The 19,527-nt window shown below is 39.4% G+C and overlaps 1 protein-coding gene across 4 annotated transcripts in view; it reads left to right on the forward strand.

Annotated features, from left to right (window-relative positions):
• Positions 1–19,527, forward strand: part of CLHC1 (clathrin heavy chain linker domain containing 1) — a 186,400-nt gene that overhangs the window by 61,168 nt on the left and 105,705 nt on the right. For all 4 annotated transcript variants that reach the window (XR_005212352.1, XM_037806840.1, XM_037806838.1 and 1 more), the window contains one exon: positions 7,553–7,727. Coding sequence is in view for 3 of the 4 variants with exons in the window: in XM_037806840.1 (XP_037662768.1) it covers positions 7,553–7,727 (175 nt within the window). In the remaining variant the exon portion in view is untranslated. The remainder of the gene's footprint in view (positions 1–7,552; positions 7,728–19,527) is intronic.

Here is a 19,527-nt window from a genome sequence, read left to right on the forward strand (position 1 = left end):
TGATGTGTTGAAGTCTCCCACAATTATTGTGGAAACATCAATTGCTTCCTTTAGTTTTGCCAATGTTTCTCTCATGTATTTTGTGGCACCTTGATTGGGTGCATAGACATTTACGATTGTTATTTCTTCTTGCTGAATTGCCCCTTTTATTAGTATGTAGTGGCCTTCTTTGTCTCTCAAAACATCCCTGCATTTGAAGTCTATTTTATCTGAGATTAATATTGCTACACCTGCTTTCTTTTGGCTGTAGCTTGCATGAAATATTTTTTTCCATCCTTTCACTTTCAATTTCTTTGTGTCCCTGTGTCTAAGATGAGTCTCTTGTATGCAACATATTGATGGTTCATTTTTTTTGATCCATTCTGCGAATCTATATCTTTTAATTGGGGAGTTTAATCCATTTACATTCAACGTTAAAACCGTGAAGGCATTTCTTGAATCGGCCATCTTATCCTTTGGATTATGTTTGCCATATTTTTCCCTCTCTCTATTAATATCCTTTATTGTACCCATACCGAATCTCTTTAGTACTGAACCTTTCTCCAAGTCTCTCTGTCCTGTCTTTGTTTCTCTGTCTGTAGGGCTCCCTTTAGTATCTCCAGTAGGGCAGGTCTCTTGTTAGCAAATTCTCTCAGCATTTCTTTGTTAGTGACTTTTTTAATGCAACTTTACTGATATATACTCACACACCATACCAGCCATCCAAAGTATACAATCAGTGGCTCACAGTTTCATCACATAGTAGTGCATTCATCATCACAATCAATTTTCAAACATTTTCATTAAGGGGTACAGGATGTTTGGGGTTTTCTCTTTTTTTCTCTCCTCCTCCCCCTCCTTCTCCTCTCATGCTCTCTTTTCCTGGAGTAATGATTTACTTATAATAAGTAGAATATGGCAGAAGTGATGAAATATCAATTCCAAGATTTCATTATAAAAAACCATGGCTTCAATCTTGGGTGCTGCTGATTCTCACTCTCTCTTGCATTGCTTGCTCTAAGAGAAGCTAGCCACATGTCATAAAGCAGTCCTGTGGAGAGGCCCATGTGTGTGAGCTCGGAAGCACATTTTCTAAAGCTTCCCAATACCCACATGAGTGAGCTTGGAAGTAGATCCTCCCCCATTTAAACTTTGAGATGACTGTGGCCATGTGAGATCCTGAGCCAGAGTCACCAAGCTAAGCCACTCAGATTCCTGACCCACAGAAATTGTGGCATAATAAATGTTTGTTGTTTTAAGTTGCTAAATGTTTGATAAATTTATGCATATATTTACCACTCTCAGTGCTCCTTATTTCTTCCTACAAATCTGAATTTCTTTTGGTATTATTTTCCTTCAGGCTGAAGAATTTCGTTTAGCTTTTGTTATAATATGGGTCTGCTAGAGATGAATTATCTCAGGTTTCATTTACTTGAAAATGTACTTGTTTCACTTTCATTTTAAAATGACATTTTTTTTAGATAGGGAATTCTAGATTACAGCTTTTTTTTTCCCTCCAGCATTTTAAAGATATCATGCCGTTGTATTCTTGCCTTCATCGTTTCTGATGAGAAGTCAACCATTATGTTTATCATTTTTTCCCTGCATGTAATATGTCTTTTCTTTGTTTTTTTTTTTTTTGTTGTTGTTGTTGTTTTGTTTTTCTCTTTCTCTTTTTCTTTTTTAGAAACTATAATCTCTTGTTTAACTTAAAATTTCTACTCCTTCCCCTCTTGGATCCGATTTGACTCAAAAACCTATGGGAAGTAAGGAGACCTGTTTGCTTCTTTACTCTTCTACTTTGCCTACTCTAATCACTAGGCAGCTTTTGGGTAGGACTAAGTATGAGGCAGAAATGGACTTATTTAACTGATGCAGTGGTAATCTGGCCTTGGGGCTTCCTGGATGTGGCAGATGCCTAATGCAGTCTTTAGTTGGTGGCTTTAGTTAGTGGTTTTTCTAGTCTCTTCTTACTGGAGACTTCCCACTGCATCTTTTATTGACTCAGGACGTATTGCTTTGGCAAGCTGCTTATAACTTCTTCAGCTACTGCTTCTGGCAGTGTTTACCCTCAAAGACTCTCTCAATTGGAGTCATCTGGTCCTGCATGCAGAACTCTTTGGTAGGGCCTTTTCAAGACAATTCCAGCCTGCCTACCTTCTGTGGGGTTTCCTTTACCCTCGAGGAACATGCACTGTTGTGGAAGAAGTTTTTCCTACTCCTGCTCCCTCCACACTCTATCTCCACCTTTGAACTTTTCCAGGCAAATATCAGGCACTGGTCTCTGTGTTCTCCAAATTCTAAGATACCCATGTCCAGCTGGTTTCTTAAAAATTTCCTCATCTGACTTTGAGTAGGGATGTTCAGCAAAAATCTTGGAAATAAGATATGGATGCTAAGTTTATTTTCTGCTAGCAGGGGGAGAACAATCTGATGGATTCATTTAGAACTCCAGTTTCTTCACCCTGAAAGTTCAAGCATTGGGTGTATATACAGTTTAAATAAAGTTATGCTTATTTAGAATTGAGAACCTCTTATTTGGTTACTGGCTGTGCCTATGTGTAAATTTCAAGATCTTAATTTATCAGTCTCATTGGATTATCGTCAAAGTCAGGTTATGTCAGACTAAATATATATCTCTAAATGTCCAGTTTTGTATTTGTTTCATTTCATTGGGCATAGAGCAGTATAGTTTGTGTTGGGAATTTTGTTCTCTGTTTATCTTCAGCTGTACCTTTTGTTTTCTCTGTTCATATCATAGTTTTTCTTTGTCCATGGCAGATTCGCACCATTGCCAGGAGAATCCAGTGTTCTTATGCTTTGTTGAGGGTAGTATCGCTCTACCCTGACTCATGTGGTGCTGTGAGGGGGAGCAAGACAGCTCAGTAATAGCTCTCTTAACTGAAATCTCTCAGCTATCTTTTTCTAATTATTCTTCCCTTCTTTTATATAGCCTAGAGGTAACTGTGGTGACCAAGGTAGTTTCTGTCTACCCACTTAGCCCCTCTCTTTAGGCCCCTCTAGGCCCTAAATCTAAATCTCTTTAGAATGTATAAGCACTTAACATCCTTTATTCTTAGCTTGAGAGGTTAAACTGAAACCAAGGCCAAGGTAAAGTTCCCTTTAAAAAAAAATCTGGGAGGCTCTAACATGGCGGCATAGAGAGGAGTGGAAGCTAAGTAGTCCCCATGGGGCAACTAAAAAAAAACAGAAACAACTAGTAAACAATCCGGAATAACTGCAGGGGGACAAACGTGACCATCCACTCATCATACACTAACCTGAATTGGGAGGAATGCCCGAGATCACAGCATAAAATCTCTAAGTAAAAGCTGCGGATCCAAATTGGGAGACCCCTCCCCCACAGCCTGAGCTACAAAGCCTCTTGGTGCCAGAGAGATGCTTTCTCCCAGCAAGCAAATATAGCTCAGCTGAGCTCCAACTGGGGTTTTAATTAGCGAGTGTGAACTGCTCATTACGAGGTACGAATCCCCAACAAGTAGACAGAGGCTTTGGGTGATGACTGACCTTGGAGAGCTGGAGGGTCACCTCAGAGTAGCTCTGTTCCTTTTTTGACTCAGTGAAGAAAGCCCGAGCCACTTTCAGTTCCCAGTTCTATGACCCAGACAAGGGTATAGCACAGGCAGAGAGAGACCATTGAAATGCTAATGACCTCCCCCTAGGGCATCTATTGTCTCTAAGAGGAAGCGGGTGGGGCCCAGCTCTACTACCTGCCTTTCATTCAGTACTTACACCAGTCAAGAATTATAGGCTAATAAGCGCCACCTGCTGGGCAGAAAAGCACAGTGACTGGAGGCATCAGAGGGTGTACCAATTTTCTAAGACACATCCTCAGGGAAACCATATACTAAATATTTCTTCCTTCTGGGACCTTTGCCCATTCTGGTCTGGGGAGGCCTGATTGGGGTAACCAAGGAAACCATGCCTAGACAACAGAAAACTACAACCTACACCAAGAAAAATGAGGTTATGGCCCAGTCAGGGGAACAAACTTGCACTTCAACTGTGATGCAGGAGTTGAAACAACTAATAATAAGTGAATTCAGAAAGTTTAGGGAAGATACGGGAAAAGAGCTGAACCGTATAATGAAAACACAGGACACACATGAGGTAGAAATTGAAAGTTCAAAAAACCAGCTGGTGGAATCTATGGAAATGAAAGGCACAACACAAGAGATGAAAGACACACTGGAAACATACAACAGCAGATCTCAAGAGGCAGAAGAAAACACTCAGGAACTGGAGAACAAGGCACCTGAAAGCCTACTCACAAAGGAACAGATAGAGAAAAGAATGGAAAAATATGAGCAACGTCTCCGGGAACTTAAAGACAAAATGAAAAGCAAGAATTTGTGTGTCATTGGTGTCCCAGAAGGAGAAGAGAAGGGAAAAGGGGCAGAGGCAATAATAGAGGAAATAATCAATGAAAATTTCCCGTCTCTTATGAGAGACATAAAATTACGGATCCAAGAAGTGCAGTGTACCCCAAACAGAATAGATCTGAATAGGCCTACACCAAGACACTTAATAATCAGATTATCAAACATCAAAGATAAAGAGAGAATCCTGAAAGCAGCAAGAGAGAAATGATCCATCACGTACAAAGGAAGCTTGATAAGACTATGTGTGGATTTCTCAACAGAAACCATGAAGGCAAGAAGGAAGTGGGGTGATATAGTTAAGATACTGAAAGAGAAAAACCACCAACCAAGAATCCTATACCTGGGAAGATTGTCCTTCAGATATGAGGGAGAGCTTAAAATATTCTCAGACAAACAGACAACATTGCAAGGTGTTAAAAATAGGATGGGATTGGGGGGAAAATGTAGTCAATGCAAACTAGAGGCTAGAATTAACAGAAACATTGTATTATGCTTCCTTTAATGTAACAAAAGCAATATACCAAAGCTAAATGCATATGGGGGGGTGGGGAATAGGGGAAGGGTATGGGACTCCAGGCATTGGTGGTGGAAAGGGTAAGCTCAGAGTCACGTATGTCACCAGAAGGAAAGTTGGAGGTTAAAAGATGGGGATGTATAAAACAGTGAATCTTGTGGTGGACAATGTCTGTGATTAACTATACAAATATTAGAAATCTCTTTCACGAACTAGAACAAATGTATATCACTATAACTATACACTACAGTTAGTAGTATTTTAACATTCTTTCATCAACAGTAACTAATGTACTATACCAAAACTATGAATCAATAATGGGGGGGGAGGGGGCGTGGTTAGGGGTATGGGAGGATGTGAGTTTCCTTTTTTTTGCTTTTTTTGTTTCTTTTCTGGAGTAGTGAAAATGTTCTAAAAATTGAAAAAAAATAATTGTGTTGATGGATGCACAGCTGTATGGTGGTTCTGTGGACCATTGATTATACACTTTGGATCTTTGGATAGCTGTATGGTATGTGAACAATCTCAATAAAAAAAATCTGTTTTTCCACTCGATGCAAGATTTGCAACAACAAATTAGTCGGATGGGGAGGGAAGCAAGCATATAGATGGCAACAAAAAGTGACAAAAGCAATGAAGGAGACAGGAAAACTATAAAAAGCAGATCTAAGAACTCAGTAAAGTATGGCGTCTGGGACCATTTTAATGTCAAGATACATAGCTCTGCCTGCTCACTTTCTCCAGCAGAAAGCACTGTACAATAATTAATATTCATATACCATATGAATGTCATGTATTAGGACATTGATTAGGAAGAAAATTAACTATTTAATCTTTGAACTCAAGGATTCATACTATTTTATAGGAAAATTTTAATCAAAAATCTTAGAACTGTTTTGGCATTTAAATCAGTAAACCTCAGTTATCTGGAAAATTACTTCATGTGGAATCCTTATTCTGGATAATTAAAGTGCTCTGGTGAGTCAGTCTTTAGGATTGTTGAATAGTACTTGTTAACATTGAATAATATTTTTTAACTGAGCCAGTTAAGTTGAAATATTTCATAAAACTGGAGTACTTCCTAACAATGGTAATATTGTTTCTTTTTTTTAAATTCATTTTTATTGAGATGTATTCACATACCATGCAGTCATACAAAGCGTACATTCAGTTGTTCACAGTACCATTATATAGTTGTGCGTTCATCACCAAAATTAATTTTTGACATTTTCATTACCACACACATAAAAATAATAAGAATAAAAATTAAAGTGAAAAAGAATAATTAAAGTAAAAAAGAACACTGGGTGCCTTTTTCTTCCCCCCCCATTTTTTACTCATCCATCCATACGCTGGACAAAGGGGAGTGTGGTCCATATGGTTTTCCCAATCACATTGTCACCCCTCATAAGCTACATTTTTATACAGTCGTCTTCAAGATTCATGGGTTCTGGGTTGTAGTTTGATAGTTTCAGGTATTTACTACTAGTTATTCCAATTCATTAGAATCTAAAAAGGGTTGTCTATATTGTGCGTAAGAGTGCCCACCAGAGTGACCTCTCGGTTCCTTTTGGAATCTCTCTGCTACTGAAACTTATTTCATTTCCTTTCACATCCCCCTGTTGGTCAAGAAGATGTTCTCCATCCCAGATGCCGGGTCCAGATTCCTCCCTGGGAGTCATATTCCACGTTGCCGGGGAGATTTACACCCCTGGGTGTCAGATCCCACGTAGCGGGGGGAGGGTAGTGATTTTACCTGCCAAGTTGGCTTATCTAGACAGAGAGGGCCACATCTGAGCAACAAAGAGGCATTCAGGAGGAGGCGCTTAGGCACAACTGTAGGGAGGCCTAGCCTCTCCTTTGCAGCAACAGTCTTGCCCAGGGCTTTTTTCTTTCTCCTGCCCATTCAGATTTTTTTCTGATGTTCCTAATAGTAATTATTGCTTATATAAATGTTTATAGTTAAAAAAGAAAAGGGTATAAGAGAGATTATAATTCAGAACAATACTAATAATATATGATGATGAAACCAAATACAAAAAGTTTGCTAATTTCTCATTTTGAAATTTGAGACATTTTTTGTTGCAAAAGAAATGCTGAGGGTATTTTTGTCACAAAGGATAAATAATGATTAGTTCTTGTTTGGATAGTAGATTAAACTATATTTTCTATGATTCAGAAGTTAACTTTTGTAATCATAAAGAAGATGGGCTGTATTAGTTTCCTAGGGCTGCTATAACAAAGTAATACAAACTTGGAGGCTTAAAATAACAAAAATGTATTCTCTCACAATTCTGGAGGCCAAAAGTCTGAAATCAAGGTGTCAATAGGGTTAGCTCCTTCTGGAGTCTCTGAGGGGGAATTTGTTCCATGCTTCTCTCCAGCTTCCAGAGACTGTCAGGAATTCTTGACATTTCTTTGCTTGCAGATATATCACTTCAATCTCTATCTTCACATGGCATTGATATTTAGTCATTATCCAGAATACAAAGCTTAATCCATAAGTATTAGTTGAAAATTACAAATGTGTAGGTAATTTTAGATTATTAAAGCTTTTAGAAAATGTGAAAAGAAATGGAATATATAATAATATGAAATAAAAGTCAAATGGTATCACTTAAAGTATTTGACGCAAAACCTTTTCTTCTTCCTGTAGCTGTTGGAAAAATTAAAGGAAAGCCTCTTCCATTACTGTTATTTTTTGAAGCTCTCTTTAGCACAAGTCATGCCTTCAGACGTCCTATTGATGCAGATTTAACCCTGGAAGGAATCAAATGTGGATTATCTGAAAAACGGTTAGATTTAGTTATCCACTGGATTACCCAGGAAAGGTAAGCAAATTTAAGCTTTTAACTTAATTTTGACATTTGTTTAAAAAGTTGTTTGTTTTCAAAATTTTAATAGTTTTCTCATCAATACATTATTTGAACGTTTAATTCAGGTCCCTATTGCAGTTAATCATTCAGAAAGTATTTACTAAGCATTCATGGAGTAATGGGGGCCAGTCATAATAAGCCCAGAGGTGGATTCATGGCAGTTCACAAAATGATTCATGACCATTTGAGCAGTAAGGATAGAGAGGAATTGACTAGTATTATACCATTGTGAAGGAAGAGGCAAGAACCCGGATGTGGGTACATGTAAGGGATAAAGAAGCCCAGGAGACAACTTTTAAGAAGTACATGGACCAAAGTAGCATTTGGAAGAACTTACAAACCATCAAGGACAGGCAGGAGCTAGCTTATTGGGGCTGGGTTTTAGCACAGATTGGCAGTTTTGTACCAGGGTTGTCTAAGGTTGGGTTCTCTAGAACCAGAGCCTAAGACAGGAATTTCGGTGCACATGACTGATAGAGGGATGGCTTCTTAGGGAAAACCTGTATGGAAGCAAGTGAAATAGAATAGGGAAGGAAAAAGCCAAGCAAGGATGTGGCCTGAGGGAGGGCTCTAGAACATAAACCACACCACAGAGCTATTTCTCTGGAGGTAAGGGGCCAGTGTTTTGTACCCCTGTATCAGTCTTTGGCTGTGGGCTTCCCAGAGGGCATGGAAGTGCATAACTTCCTGGGCAAGGTGGCTCCCACCAGCTAAGAGAAATTCTCCAGAGAAGGGGGACAGCTGTGAGCCATTGGTAAGCATTCTCTGAGCAGCTGGGGAAGGGCCCCCTGCCCACTAAGGAGGATTTGGGCAGGGCACCAAAACGGCACCTACTTCGGTCAGCCCTTTGCAGGACACAGATCAGTTTGCTTCTCACATTAACTTCACTCAATCCAGCCACAATTTCTCCAGGATTCTATAATTATACTTCCTGGGGATATTTTCAAGAAGAGAGTTAGTAGGATGAATTATAACTTCTGTTGCTACAATTGGTTCCAGGGCTGTGATTTTTTTATATAACTTTATTGAGGTATACTTTGCATACAATAAAATACACATATTTAAAGTGTACAAATTGATGACTTCAAAAAATAGCTTTATTGAGGTATAACTGACATGTAGTAAACCTCACATATTTATGGTATATAATTTGATACATTTTGACGTATGTATACATCCATGAAATCATTACCATAATCAAGGTAATGAACAAATCCATCACCCCCTCATGTTTCTTTGTCTCCCTTTGTAATGCCTCTTGCTTCCAATCCCCACCTCACTTCACTCTCCCCTCTCTCTTAGTAACCTCTGATATGCTTTCTGTCACTACAAATTAGCTTGCATTTTATAAAATTTTATATAAACAGAATCATACAGTATGATTTTTTTGGTCTAGCTTCTTTCACTCATCATAATTATTTTGAGATTCATCCATATTAATTAGTACTCATCATCTCCCTTCTCTGACACCCATTTTAGATGCTTTTCACTCTTGCACTTCCATTAGTCTTGATGACTTGCCTGGTAGGATGACACTGGTTACCATGCCTTCATCAAACCATGCCCATTTACAGTTTTTAATTGGTATGGGAGTACCAAGAGAAACCCCAGTAGATCGTCTTTCACTGGCAACTAAAAACTGTGCACTGTTTGAAGAAGCACTTCTGGTATGCTCCTGGGCCTTGCTAGAATTGAGCATTTATCCATAGGACATCAATGACTGCAAAAAGAACTTCCCATCATGAACTGATGAGGCCAGATAGGCTCAGCAGGAATCCATCCAGAATCAGGTACAACTTCAAGAAGATCCAGAGCATCCAAGTAAGCTGCATGAACAGGTGGCCCAAACTTATGTCTACTACCACTGATTGGCTGATGCTACTTCCTCAGCTCACCACTTTGGCCTCATGCAGGGCAGGCTTACTTAAAACCAGCTAACAGAGGAAATAAAAACCTATACTTGGTTCATGGATGGGTCAGATGGTATCCAGGTGATGCCAGCTTGGAAATAACAAATGCTCTTTCAAGATGGAGTGACATCCTTCAGGATGAAGTATACTCCTTAAATTAATTGATGACAATTATATGGTGCTGTATCTCCAACAGGTAGAATACTTGGGCCTGTTCAGCCATTACTTCTGATAACCCACTTGGGGAATTTGTGCTTCCTGTGCCTGCAACTGTAGGCTCTGTGGGTCTAGAGGTCCCAGTTGACCTTGATTATCATGACCCAGTTGACCTTGATTATCATGAGAAGGTAGGACTTTTGCTACATAACAAGTCAGTAAGGAATATGTGTGGATATGTTCCCTTGAAGAAAGCTGGGTATTTGGATTTGGTTATATATCATTTATTGTTAGAGTATTCCTCAGAAAAATTTATAAGGAGTGAAATAGGATAGGAATGGGGGAAGAATCAAACAAGGATGTGAAATCAGATGTGGTGCTTTGGAGCTGTATGTACCCTAGAAAAACATGTTCTAAAACTTAATCCATTCCTGTGAGTGTGAACCCTTTATAAGTAAGACCTTTTGATGTGGTTACTTCAGTTAAAGTGTAGCTTACTTCAATCAGGATGGGTCTTAATCCTATTACGTGTGTCCTTTATAAGCAGAATAATATTCAGACAGAGAGAGAGAAAGCCACAAATGAAGCAGCCAGAAGCTGAATGTCAGTGAAACCTGAAGAGAAGGGAGAGGCCAGGAGACACTGCCATGTGCCCTGCCATAAGACAAGCTAAGGACCAAGGATCACCAGCAGCTTGTCCCAGAAGGCTATACTCTGAGGAGAAAGCATCACCTTGATGATGCCTTGATTTGGACTTTTAGCCTCCAGACCATGAGATAATAAAATCTCATTGTTTAACCAAATTTACTTGAGCAGCCAAGGAAACTGAAACATCAGGTAAAATCTAATATTAGCCATTAATACATAGGAGAAGACTCTGGAGCATACGCCATACCACAGAGTTATTTCCCCTTGATTAAGAGGCTAGCTTTTTGTACCTTGTTATCGTTCAGTCATGGGCTGTGGAATTTGGGGTAGTGGTGGGGTAGGGAGAGTTGTGGGATAGGCATAATTTTCTAGGCAAGGTGCCTCCAGTCAGCTGAGGGCAATTCTCCAGAGAAAGGGGGTAGCTGTGAGCTGTTAGTAGACGACTGGAGAGGGGCACTGGTCCAGTAAAGGGGTTCAGAGTGAGTCACCAAAAGTGTCTTCCATAATAGCTTATTAAGCATCTGAAGATAGATTCTAGCTGCCTTTGCTAGGTCTCTATGGGCTCTGACTGCAAAGAGACATAGGACATATAGAATAGTTACAGTCCTTACCTTTAAGAGGTATATCATCTTATAAGGGCAATATATGGACTAACATGAGCTCTCCTTAAATAACAGATCCGTGATATAGAAATGTCCCAAACATAAAAATGGCAGGTTTGTAAATTACTGCCTACTGCCACTGATTCCAGATCCACCTTTTCCACTGCATCACTCTGGATAGTCATAAAATTGTCCTGGATTGATGACACCGTCCTTTTATCAGGACAAAGTATCCTCTGTTGCTAAGGTCTTCACTTACAGTTCATATATTAGTTAATTCTGTTTTAGGGACTATCTTCCTTATATATCTATACCTCTCTTTTCTCTCTTTGCCTCCCTCTTTCTTTCACTTTGCCTTGTCACACTTCTGTACCCTTCACAAAAGGTGCTTGTCAGGGAGCTCTGAAAATGGTTCTAAGTTGAGGACATTATCAGAAAGTACACGTTCATTAGTAACATCTGTTATTTGGTGCAAAGATACTTTAGACAAGATTAATTTCCTTAGATATGCTGATGGTTCTTGATCCATTCTACCTTAGTTTTGGTTTCTCATTGCTAAAGCAAATACCGTGCCATAGGTTGGTTTAAACAATGGGAATTTATTGGCTCACAGTTTTGAGGCTAGGAAAAGTCCAAATCAAGGTGTCATCAAGGTTATGCTTTCTTCCATAAGACTGGCATTCTAGGGCTGGTTGCCAGTGATACTTGGTCCTTGGCTTTTCTGTCATATAATAATGCATATGGCAGCTTCTCCTGGCCTCTCCCTTCTCTTCCAGGTTCTGTTTACGTTCAGCTTTTTGCTCCCCGTGGCTTGCTTTCTATCTATCTGAATTTCATTCTGCTTATAAAGGGCTCCCATAATAGGATTAAGATCCATCTTGATTGAGTTAGGTCACACCTTAACTGAAGTAACCTCATCAAAAATCCTGCTTACAATGGGTTCACACCCACAGGAATGTATTAAGTTTAGAAACATGTTTCTCTGGGGTACATAGCTCCAGACTACCACAGTTGTAAACATTTAAATTCCTATCCATTTCCTTGACTCTGCACAAACTTGGAAAATACCACTACTCTCAAGGATCCTGAGATGATATAACAGAGAATATTCAAGGCAATTCACATTCTTTATTCTTAGCCTTTGTCCTATTTTTCTGACTTTGATGACCTGGTCTCTATTATATGGTTACATTAAAAAATTCTCCAGTTCTTTCCCAGTCCTAAAGCAGCCAGGGTTATGGACTAATCTCAGCTCTCTTAGTTATCCTTACCTGGGAAAAATCTAATCACTAGACCCACAAAGCCTAAATTTAAGAAATGAAGCTTTGATCAACATGGTGACTTAAGACATTCCCTGGAATAGTCTCCTCCCAGAATCAGCTAATAAAGGGAAAAAATCCAATTGCTTGGAACTCTGAAGGATGATGAAGATTGGAGAAGGACTCTGCAAATGTTGACTCAAAGAAAAAGAAAAGTAATATCCAAGATCAGGTAGGAGATATTTTTCCCAGACCCACTAGTTAGAACCCCTTTCCCTTACTCAGTCCTGCACAACTTGGGAGTCATGCAGAGGCACATGGCCCAGGTCCCTCTTGCCATGGATGCAGACTATAGAGCTACTCACAGCAGTGAGTTAGAACCACATGCATATCTAGGCATAGGGACCCAAGTCCACAGAGACCCCAGACAGAATACAAGCCACTGAGGAGTGCCACATACAAGAGCCCCCAGGGGGTGGGAGTGAGAGCGAGACTGTGGTAGAACTGTTGGCAAGAGGTGCACACACTCAACACAGTTTCTGTTGGCTGGGCCACCTAAATGCAAAATGGACTTTTCTGATTCACCTCTCTTTCTGGATTAACCCATCTGGCTCCCCAGGGTGGGAAACCCTAATGGGGAAGAAACCAGAGGAAGAAAAGGCTCACAGAAAAAAGAAGGGAGGGGGGAGGTTTAAACTGAACTGTTTAAGACAGGACAGATACTAGAATTGAAAAGTGTAAGGAAAAGGAATCACTAAGTGATAGAATTTAAACAAATCATAGGATCTGGGGAGAAAATTTTGCACGAAAACAAACAGAACAGATCAAGGTACCCAGAGAAGGAACAGAGGAAAGGGAGCTTTCTCCTAGAGGTGAAACAATTGCACAAGAAATGCATTCTTAAAAATTGTACTGCATATCCAGGGCAAGAATTAGATGAACAAGAGCTGAGAAAATCTGAACAGTTAAACACAGACTACTCTAAAGATCCAGAATAAATTGGACTAAGTGTAAAAGAGAGGTCTTATCACAAAGCCAATAAACAGAAAAACCCTAGACAAGAGGGAGAAACTGACTTTCAGGGTTAACTCATAAAGATAATCAGATGCTCAGTCATAAGCAAAAAATTACAAGGCACACTAAAACACAGGGAACAAATTAAAACATCAGTGGAGACACAGAATTTGGAACAACTATTCAAAGAAGTCCAAATAAATCTCCTAAATCTATTCAAGGAGATGAAGGAAAATGCAGATATAGAGCTAAAGGATATTAAGAAGACAATGTGTGAGCATAAAGAAGAATTTGAAAGTTTAAAAAGAAAAATAAATTTTGGGGATGAAAGGCACAATAATGGAGATTAACAATACACTAGAGAAGAGAGGCAGGGCAAGATGGTGGCATAGAGAGGTGCGAAATTTAGTTAGTCTTCTAGAGCAACTAGTAAATAGCCAGGAACAGCTAGTAAATAGTCTGGAACAACTGATGGGGGACATCTGTGACTGAACACACATCATACACCAGCCGGGAATGGGTGGAATGGCTGAGGTCACAGCATAGAACTGTAAGTAAATCTTCCCAAACTGCAGAGCTGGCACCCCTCCCCCACTGGCATGGCAGGCTGAGTTGTGACACTTACCCATGGAGAAAAGAAGCAGGCTACCTGGAATGAGGGAAAATAACTCAACCAAACTCCAATTGGGGTTTTAATTAAGAAATTTGGACTCCTGAATACAAGCTACAAGCACAGATAAACCCAAAGCAAGCAGGAAAGGAACCCTGAGGTCTCTTTGGGCAGAGAGGAGGCAGGGCTGATGGAAAAAATAATAATAAATCAATAAAAACAGAGGCAAAATTTTGGAGACAGCTGAGCTCAGAATACTCTAAAACAGCTGTGTCCCAAGAAAAGGGGCACAGAGAACTGGTACCAACACCAGTCAACTCATGAAACTGGGGGGCTGGGGACTGGCTCTGAAAAGGGGCTTTTGCTCTTTTTCCTTTTCTTTTTTTTCTTCTGTTCCAAGTAGCTCATTAGAGAAAGCCTCAGGCATTTTCAATTGTCAGTGCTGACTCAGGCAAGATGGAATTAAGAGAGTCACAGAGACAAAGGAGGAATTCAAATGTAGGAGAAACTCCCTAAAAGGTTATTTTAACTAAGCAAAGGGGGGGGGGGGCAGGGCCCAGCTCAAGTGGCTGTGCTCCCTCAGAGAATTCAGACCCCAGGGATTGGGGAAAAAAACAAACAAATGGAAACAACTTAACCTTGGTTTCTGACACCCATGGCTCCTGGCCAGGACAGTGTCTACTGAGAATTAAAGGGACTGCACCTCTTTACACCATGGGGAGCTGCAGGCTGACAAGTGCCACCTGCTGGACAGGATGGGAAAAGCACATAGTCTAGAGGCCTCACAGGAAAATCTGGTAACCTGATGGGGCTCATCTTCAAGGAAACATGATACTGATTACACCTTCCTCCTGAGACCTGGGTCTGTCTCGTCTGGGAAAATCTGATTGAGGTAATCAAGGAAACCAGATGTCTAGACAACAAAAAATTATGAGTCACATTAGGAAAAATGAAGATATGACCCAGTCAGAGGAACAAATTTACACTTCAAGTGAGATACAGGAGTTGAAATAACTAAATGAAGATCTTCAAACAAATATGCTAAATCAATTAAAAAATCAGATCAACGAGTTGAGGGAAGATATGGCAAAAGAGATGAAGGATATAAAGAAGACATTGGGCAAACATAAGAAAGAACTCTAAAGTTTAAAAAAACAATTGGTAGAACTTGTGGGAATGAAAGACACAATACAAGACATGGAAAAACACAATACAAGAGATGGAAAAAACACAATGGAGACATAGAACAGCAGATTTGAAGAGGCAGAAGAAAGAATTCATGAACTGGAAGATAGGGCATCTGAAATCATACACACAAAAGAACATATAGGGAAAAGAGTGGAAAAATATGAGCAGCATCTCAGGGAATTAAATAACATGAAGTGCATGAATGTACATGTCATGAGTGTCCCAGAAGGAGAAGAGAAGGAAAAAGAGGCAGAAACAATAATGGAGGAAATAATCACAGAGAATTTCTCATTTCTCAAGAAAGACATAAAATTACAGATCCAAGAAGTGCAGCATACCCCAAACAGAATAGATCTGAATAGACTTTGGCCAAGACACTTAATAATCTGATTATCAAATGTCAAAGACAGAGAATTCTGAAAGCAGAAAGAGAAAAACGATCTATCACATACAAGAGATACTCGGTAAGACTATATGTGGATTTCTCAGTAGAAACATCGAGGCAAGAAGGCAGTGGTATGATACATTTAAGATACTGAAAGAGAAAAACTACCAACCAAGAATTCTGTATCTGGCAAAACTGTCCTTCAAAAATGAAAGAGAGTTTAAAATATTCTCAGACAAACAGACACTGAGAGAGATTGTGAACAAGATACCTGCTCTACAAGAAATATTAAAGGGAATACTATACGCAGATAGGAAGAGACAGGACGGAGAGGTTTGGAGCACAATATTGGGTGATGGTAGCACAATATTGTAAGTACACTGAAAAAGATGACTGTGAGTATGGTTGAAAGAGGAATGTTGTAAGTACACTGAAAAAGATGACTGTGAGTATGGTTGAAAGAGGAATGTTAGGGGCATGTAGGACACCAGAAGGAAAGATAGAAGATAAAGACTGGGACTGTATAGCTCAGTGAAATCTAGAGTGGTCAATGATTGTAATTAAAGGTACAAATGTAAGAATGTTTTTACATGAGGGAGAACAAATGAATATCAACTTGCAAGGGGTTAAAAATGGGGTGGTATTGGGGAAAAATACAATCAATGCAAACTAGAGTCTATAGTTAACAGTAACATTGTAATATGCTTCCATTAATTATAATAAAGGCAATATACGAAAGCTAAATGTCTATAAGAGGGAGATACAAGAGAGGAGTATGGAATTCTTGGCATTGGTGGTGGTGTCTGACTTTTTAATTGTATTATATTTTAATTTTTTTTTTTTTTGTTGCTTTTTAGTTGTCATTTTTTCTTTCTTTTTCTTTTTTCTCCTCTTCCTCTTTCTGTGTGGAAGAAATGAAAATGTCCTTATATAGACAGTGTTGGTGAATGCATAACTATGTGATTATAAAGGGAACCATTGATTATTTACTTAGGATGGAATGTATAGTGTGTGAATAAAACTGTCTAAAAAACAAACAGAGGGATACAAGTGCTGGAGAAAATGTGGAGAAAGGAATGCACCTAATCACGATTGGTGGGAAAGTAGAACGGTGCAGCACATCTAGAGGGCAGTGTGGTGGTTCCACAGGAAGCTAAGCATGGGGTTGCCATATGGTCCTGCAACTCAGTTATTGGGTATATACTTGGAAGAATAGAGGGACACAAATTGACATTTGCACAGTGGGGTTTATGGTGTCAGTATTCATGATTTGCAGTGGATGGAGGTGGCCTAAGTGTAAATAGACTGATGAATGGAATGGCAACTGTGGTGTATACATACAATGGATTATTGCGATGCTACAAGAAAGAGTGAAGTTGTGAGGTGAATGGACATTTAGTATAGTATGGTGAGTGAAATAAACCAGAAATGAAAAGAAAAACACTATAATGCTTCATTAACATGGACTAACTATAATGTGCAAGCTCTGAGAATTGAGTCTGAGCGCATAGGTTATCAGGGGAAGCCTTGTAAAAGTTCCTAGATTGTAAGCTCTTACAGCAGTTACATCTATTCCTGAGTTGTAATGGCTGTTTCTTTCTTTTTTATTTTTGTTAACTTTTGATGTACAGCTCAACAAGGAGTTATATAGGTGTTCTAGTTTGCTAATGCTGCAGAATGCAAAACACCAGAGATGGATTGGCTTTTATAAAAAGGGGATTTATTCAGCTACACTGTTACAGTCTTAAGGCTATAAAGTGTCCAAGGTAACACATTAGTAATCGGGTACCTTCGCTGGAGGATGGCCAATGGCGTCCGGAAAACCTCTGTTAGCTGGGAAGGCACGTGGCTGGCATCTGCTCCAAAGTTCTGGTTTCAAAATGGCTTTCTCCCAGGATGTTCCTCTCTAGCAAGCTTGCTCCTCTTTAAAATGTCACTCACAGCTGCACTGAGTTCCTTCTCTTTGAGGCAGCTCATTTATATGGCTCCACTGATCAAGGCCCACCCTGAATGGGTGGGGCCACGCCTCCATGGAAATATCCCATCAGTTATCATCTACAGTTGGATGGGGTGCATCTCCATGCAAACAACCTAATCCAAACGTTCCAACTTAATCCCCACTATTATGTCTGCCCCACAAGATTGCATCAAAGAATATGGCTTTTTCTGGGGGACATAATGCATTCAAACTGGCACAATAGGTAATTTCAAAAATTGTTATGGTTTACATTTCCACAGTTTCAGTTCTTTACTTATTATGAAATATAAGGTATATAGAGAAAGGTGAAGACTTTCAAAGCACAATTCAACAAGTAGTTAGAGAGCAAATTTCAAAGGATATTTTAGGTTACAGTTCTACCATGTTATTTACCTCCTTCTAGCTATTCCAACACCCCAGTGTCTAAATATATATATATAAAGTTTCAGTATTCATAGACCTTTGTTAAATCTTATCTTGTTTGTTGCTATCCCTTCCTCTCACTTAATCTCTTTCTCCGTGTTTAGGGTTGTCTAGGCAGTGAACTCCCTAACTTGTTCATATCAAAAGGGGTTATTGACACTATAGGAAGAAAGCGCATCTGGTTGTTGTTCTTAAAGAGGCTGTTGCCTCTGGGTTTTAGGACTTGTCTGGCATAGGAACAATCTCACAGATTTAAGTTTCTGAGAGATAAATTTAGTGACTCGTTTATAGAATTTCACATAGGGACCTAGGTATTTGGAGGCTACTTTTGGTAAGGGCATGGCATACTGTGGCTATTTGGGATGTCTGGTGGGAGCATGCATAAAAGAAACCTCCAGGATAGTCTCTCGACTCTATTTGGGATCTCTCAGCCACTGTGACCTCAGCTTGTTACCATTCTTTTTTCCCCCTTTTGGTCAAGTGGGCATTTTCAGTCACTCATTACCAGGGCCAGGCTCATTCCTCAGAGTCATGTCCCACATCACCAGGGAGATTCATGCCTCTGGAAGTCATGTCCCTCATGGGCGGTTGGGAGGGGGGAAGTTAATGAATTTTTTTGCCATGTTAGGCTTAGAGAGAGAAAGGCCACATCTGAGCCACAAAGGTGGTTCCCTGGAGGTGCCTCCTAGGTATAATTATAGGAGAGCTCAGCCTCCCATTACAACTCTAAATTTTCCAAGAGCAAGCCTCAAGTTGAGGGCTTGATTTATGAAATAGTGGGTTCCTAATTTCATTTAATATATATTCTATTCCAAGTTAAATGGTCAGTTTCTTACATTATCTTCACTTAGTTGTACAGTCATCATCACTCTCAGCTTTAAACAATTATCATAACATAATACATCCCATAGCTCTTATCAGCTCCTAATTATTCATCTCTAGTATTAGTGTAGTGCTGGTAAGATATTCCTATTAAATATAGTCTTTAATATGTAATGGGTAGTTTTTCCATACCACTCTGTTGTTAACCCTCTGCACCAGTGTCATACCTTATAAGTATATCATACTTACACTTATTTAGGTTTGTGGTGCTACTCTGTGGGTTACATGCCTTTAAAAAACCATTTACAAACATGTTCATCTTCAGTATGTCACTGATACTTATAATCCCATTAATGAATTATAGTTAACACCTGATCATTCCCATACCATTAAGTTCACCCTCATTATCTTATCTATACATATTAGATTGTCATTCCCCTTTCACTAGCTTCTGTCTATCTCTAGGTACCCTAAATTCTACATTATAAGACACTTATTTTACATTTTTCACGGAGTTCACAGTAGTGGTAACATACAATATCCCTCCTTTTGTGATGGCTATTTCTAATTCTCAGATGCTGAGCTCTTTGTGTATAACCTGGTCGGTCCCTGGAACTTTGGTATCTGTGTGACTGAGACTCAAAGTCAGAATTCAGCAGCTATGAATGTCAGCATTACCCCATACAGCAAATGTTAAAGAGTCTGAAAAAAGAGATCAGACTTCAGTTAGAGATGTGAATGTAATAGACTTAGTCAGGAT

The sequence above is a fragment of the Choloepus didactylus genome, chromosome 17, assembly GCF_015220235.1.
Source record: "Choloepus didactylus isolate mChoDid1 chromosome 17, mChoDid1.pri, whole genome shotgun sequence".
Classification (NCBI taxonomy): Eukaryota; Metazoa; Chordata; class Mammalia; order Pilosa; family Megalonychidae; genus Choloepus; species Choloepus didactylus.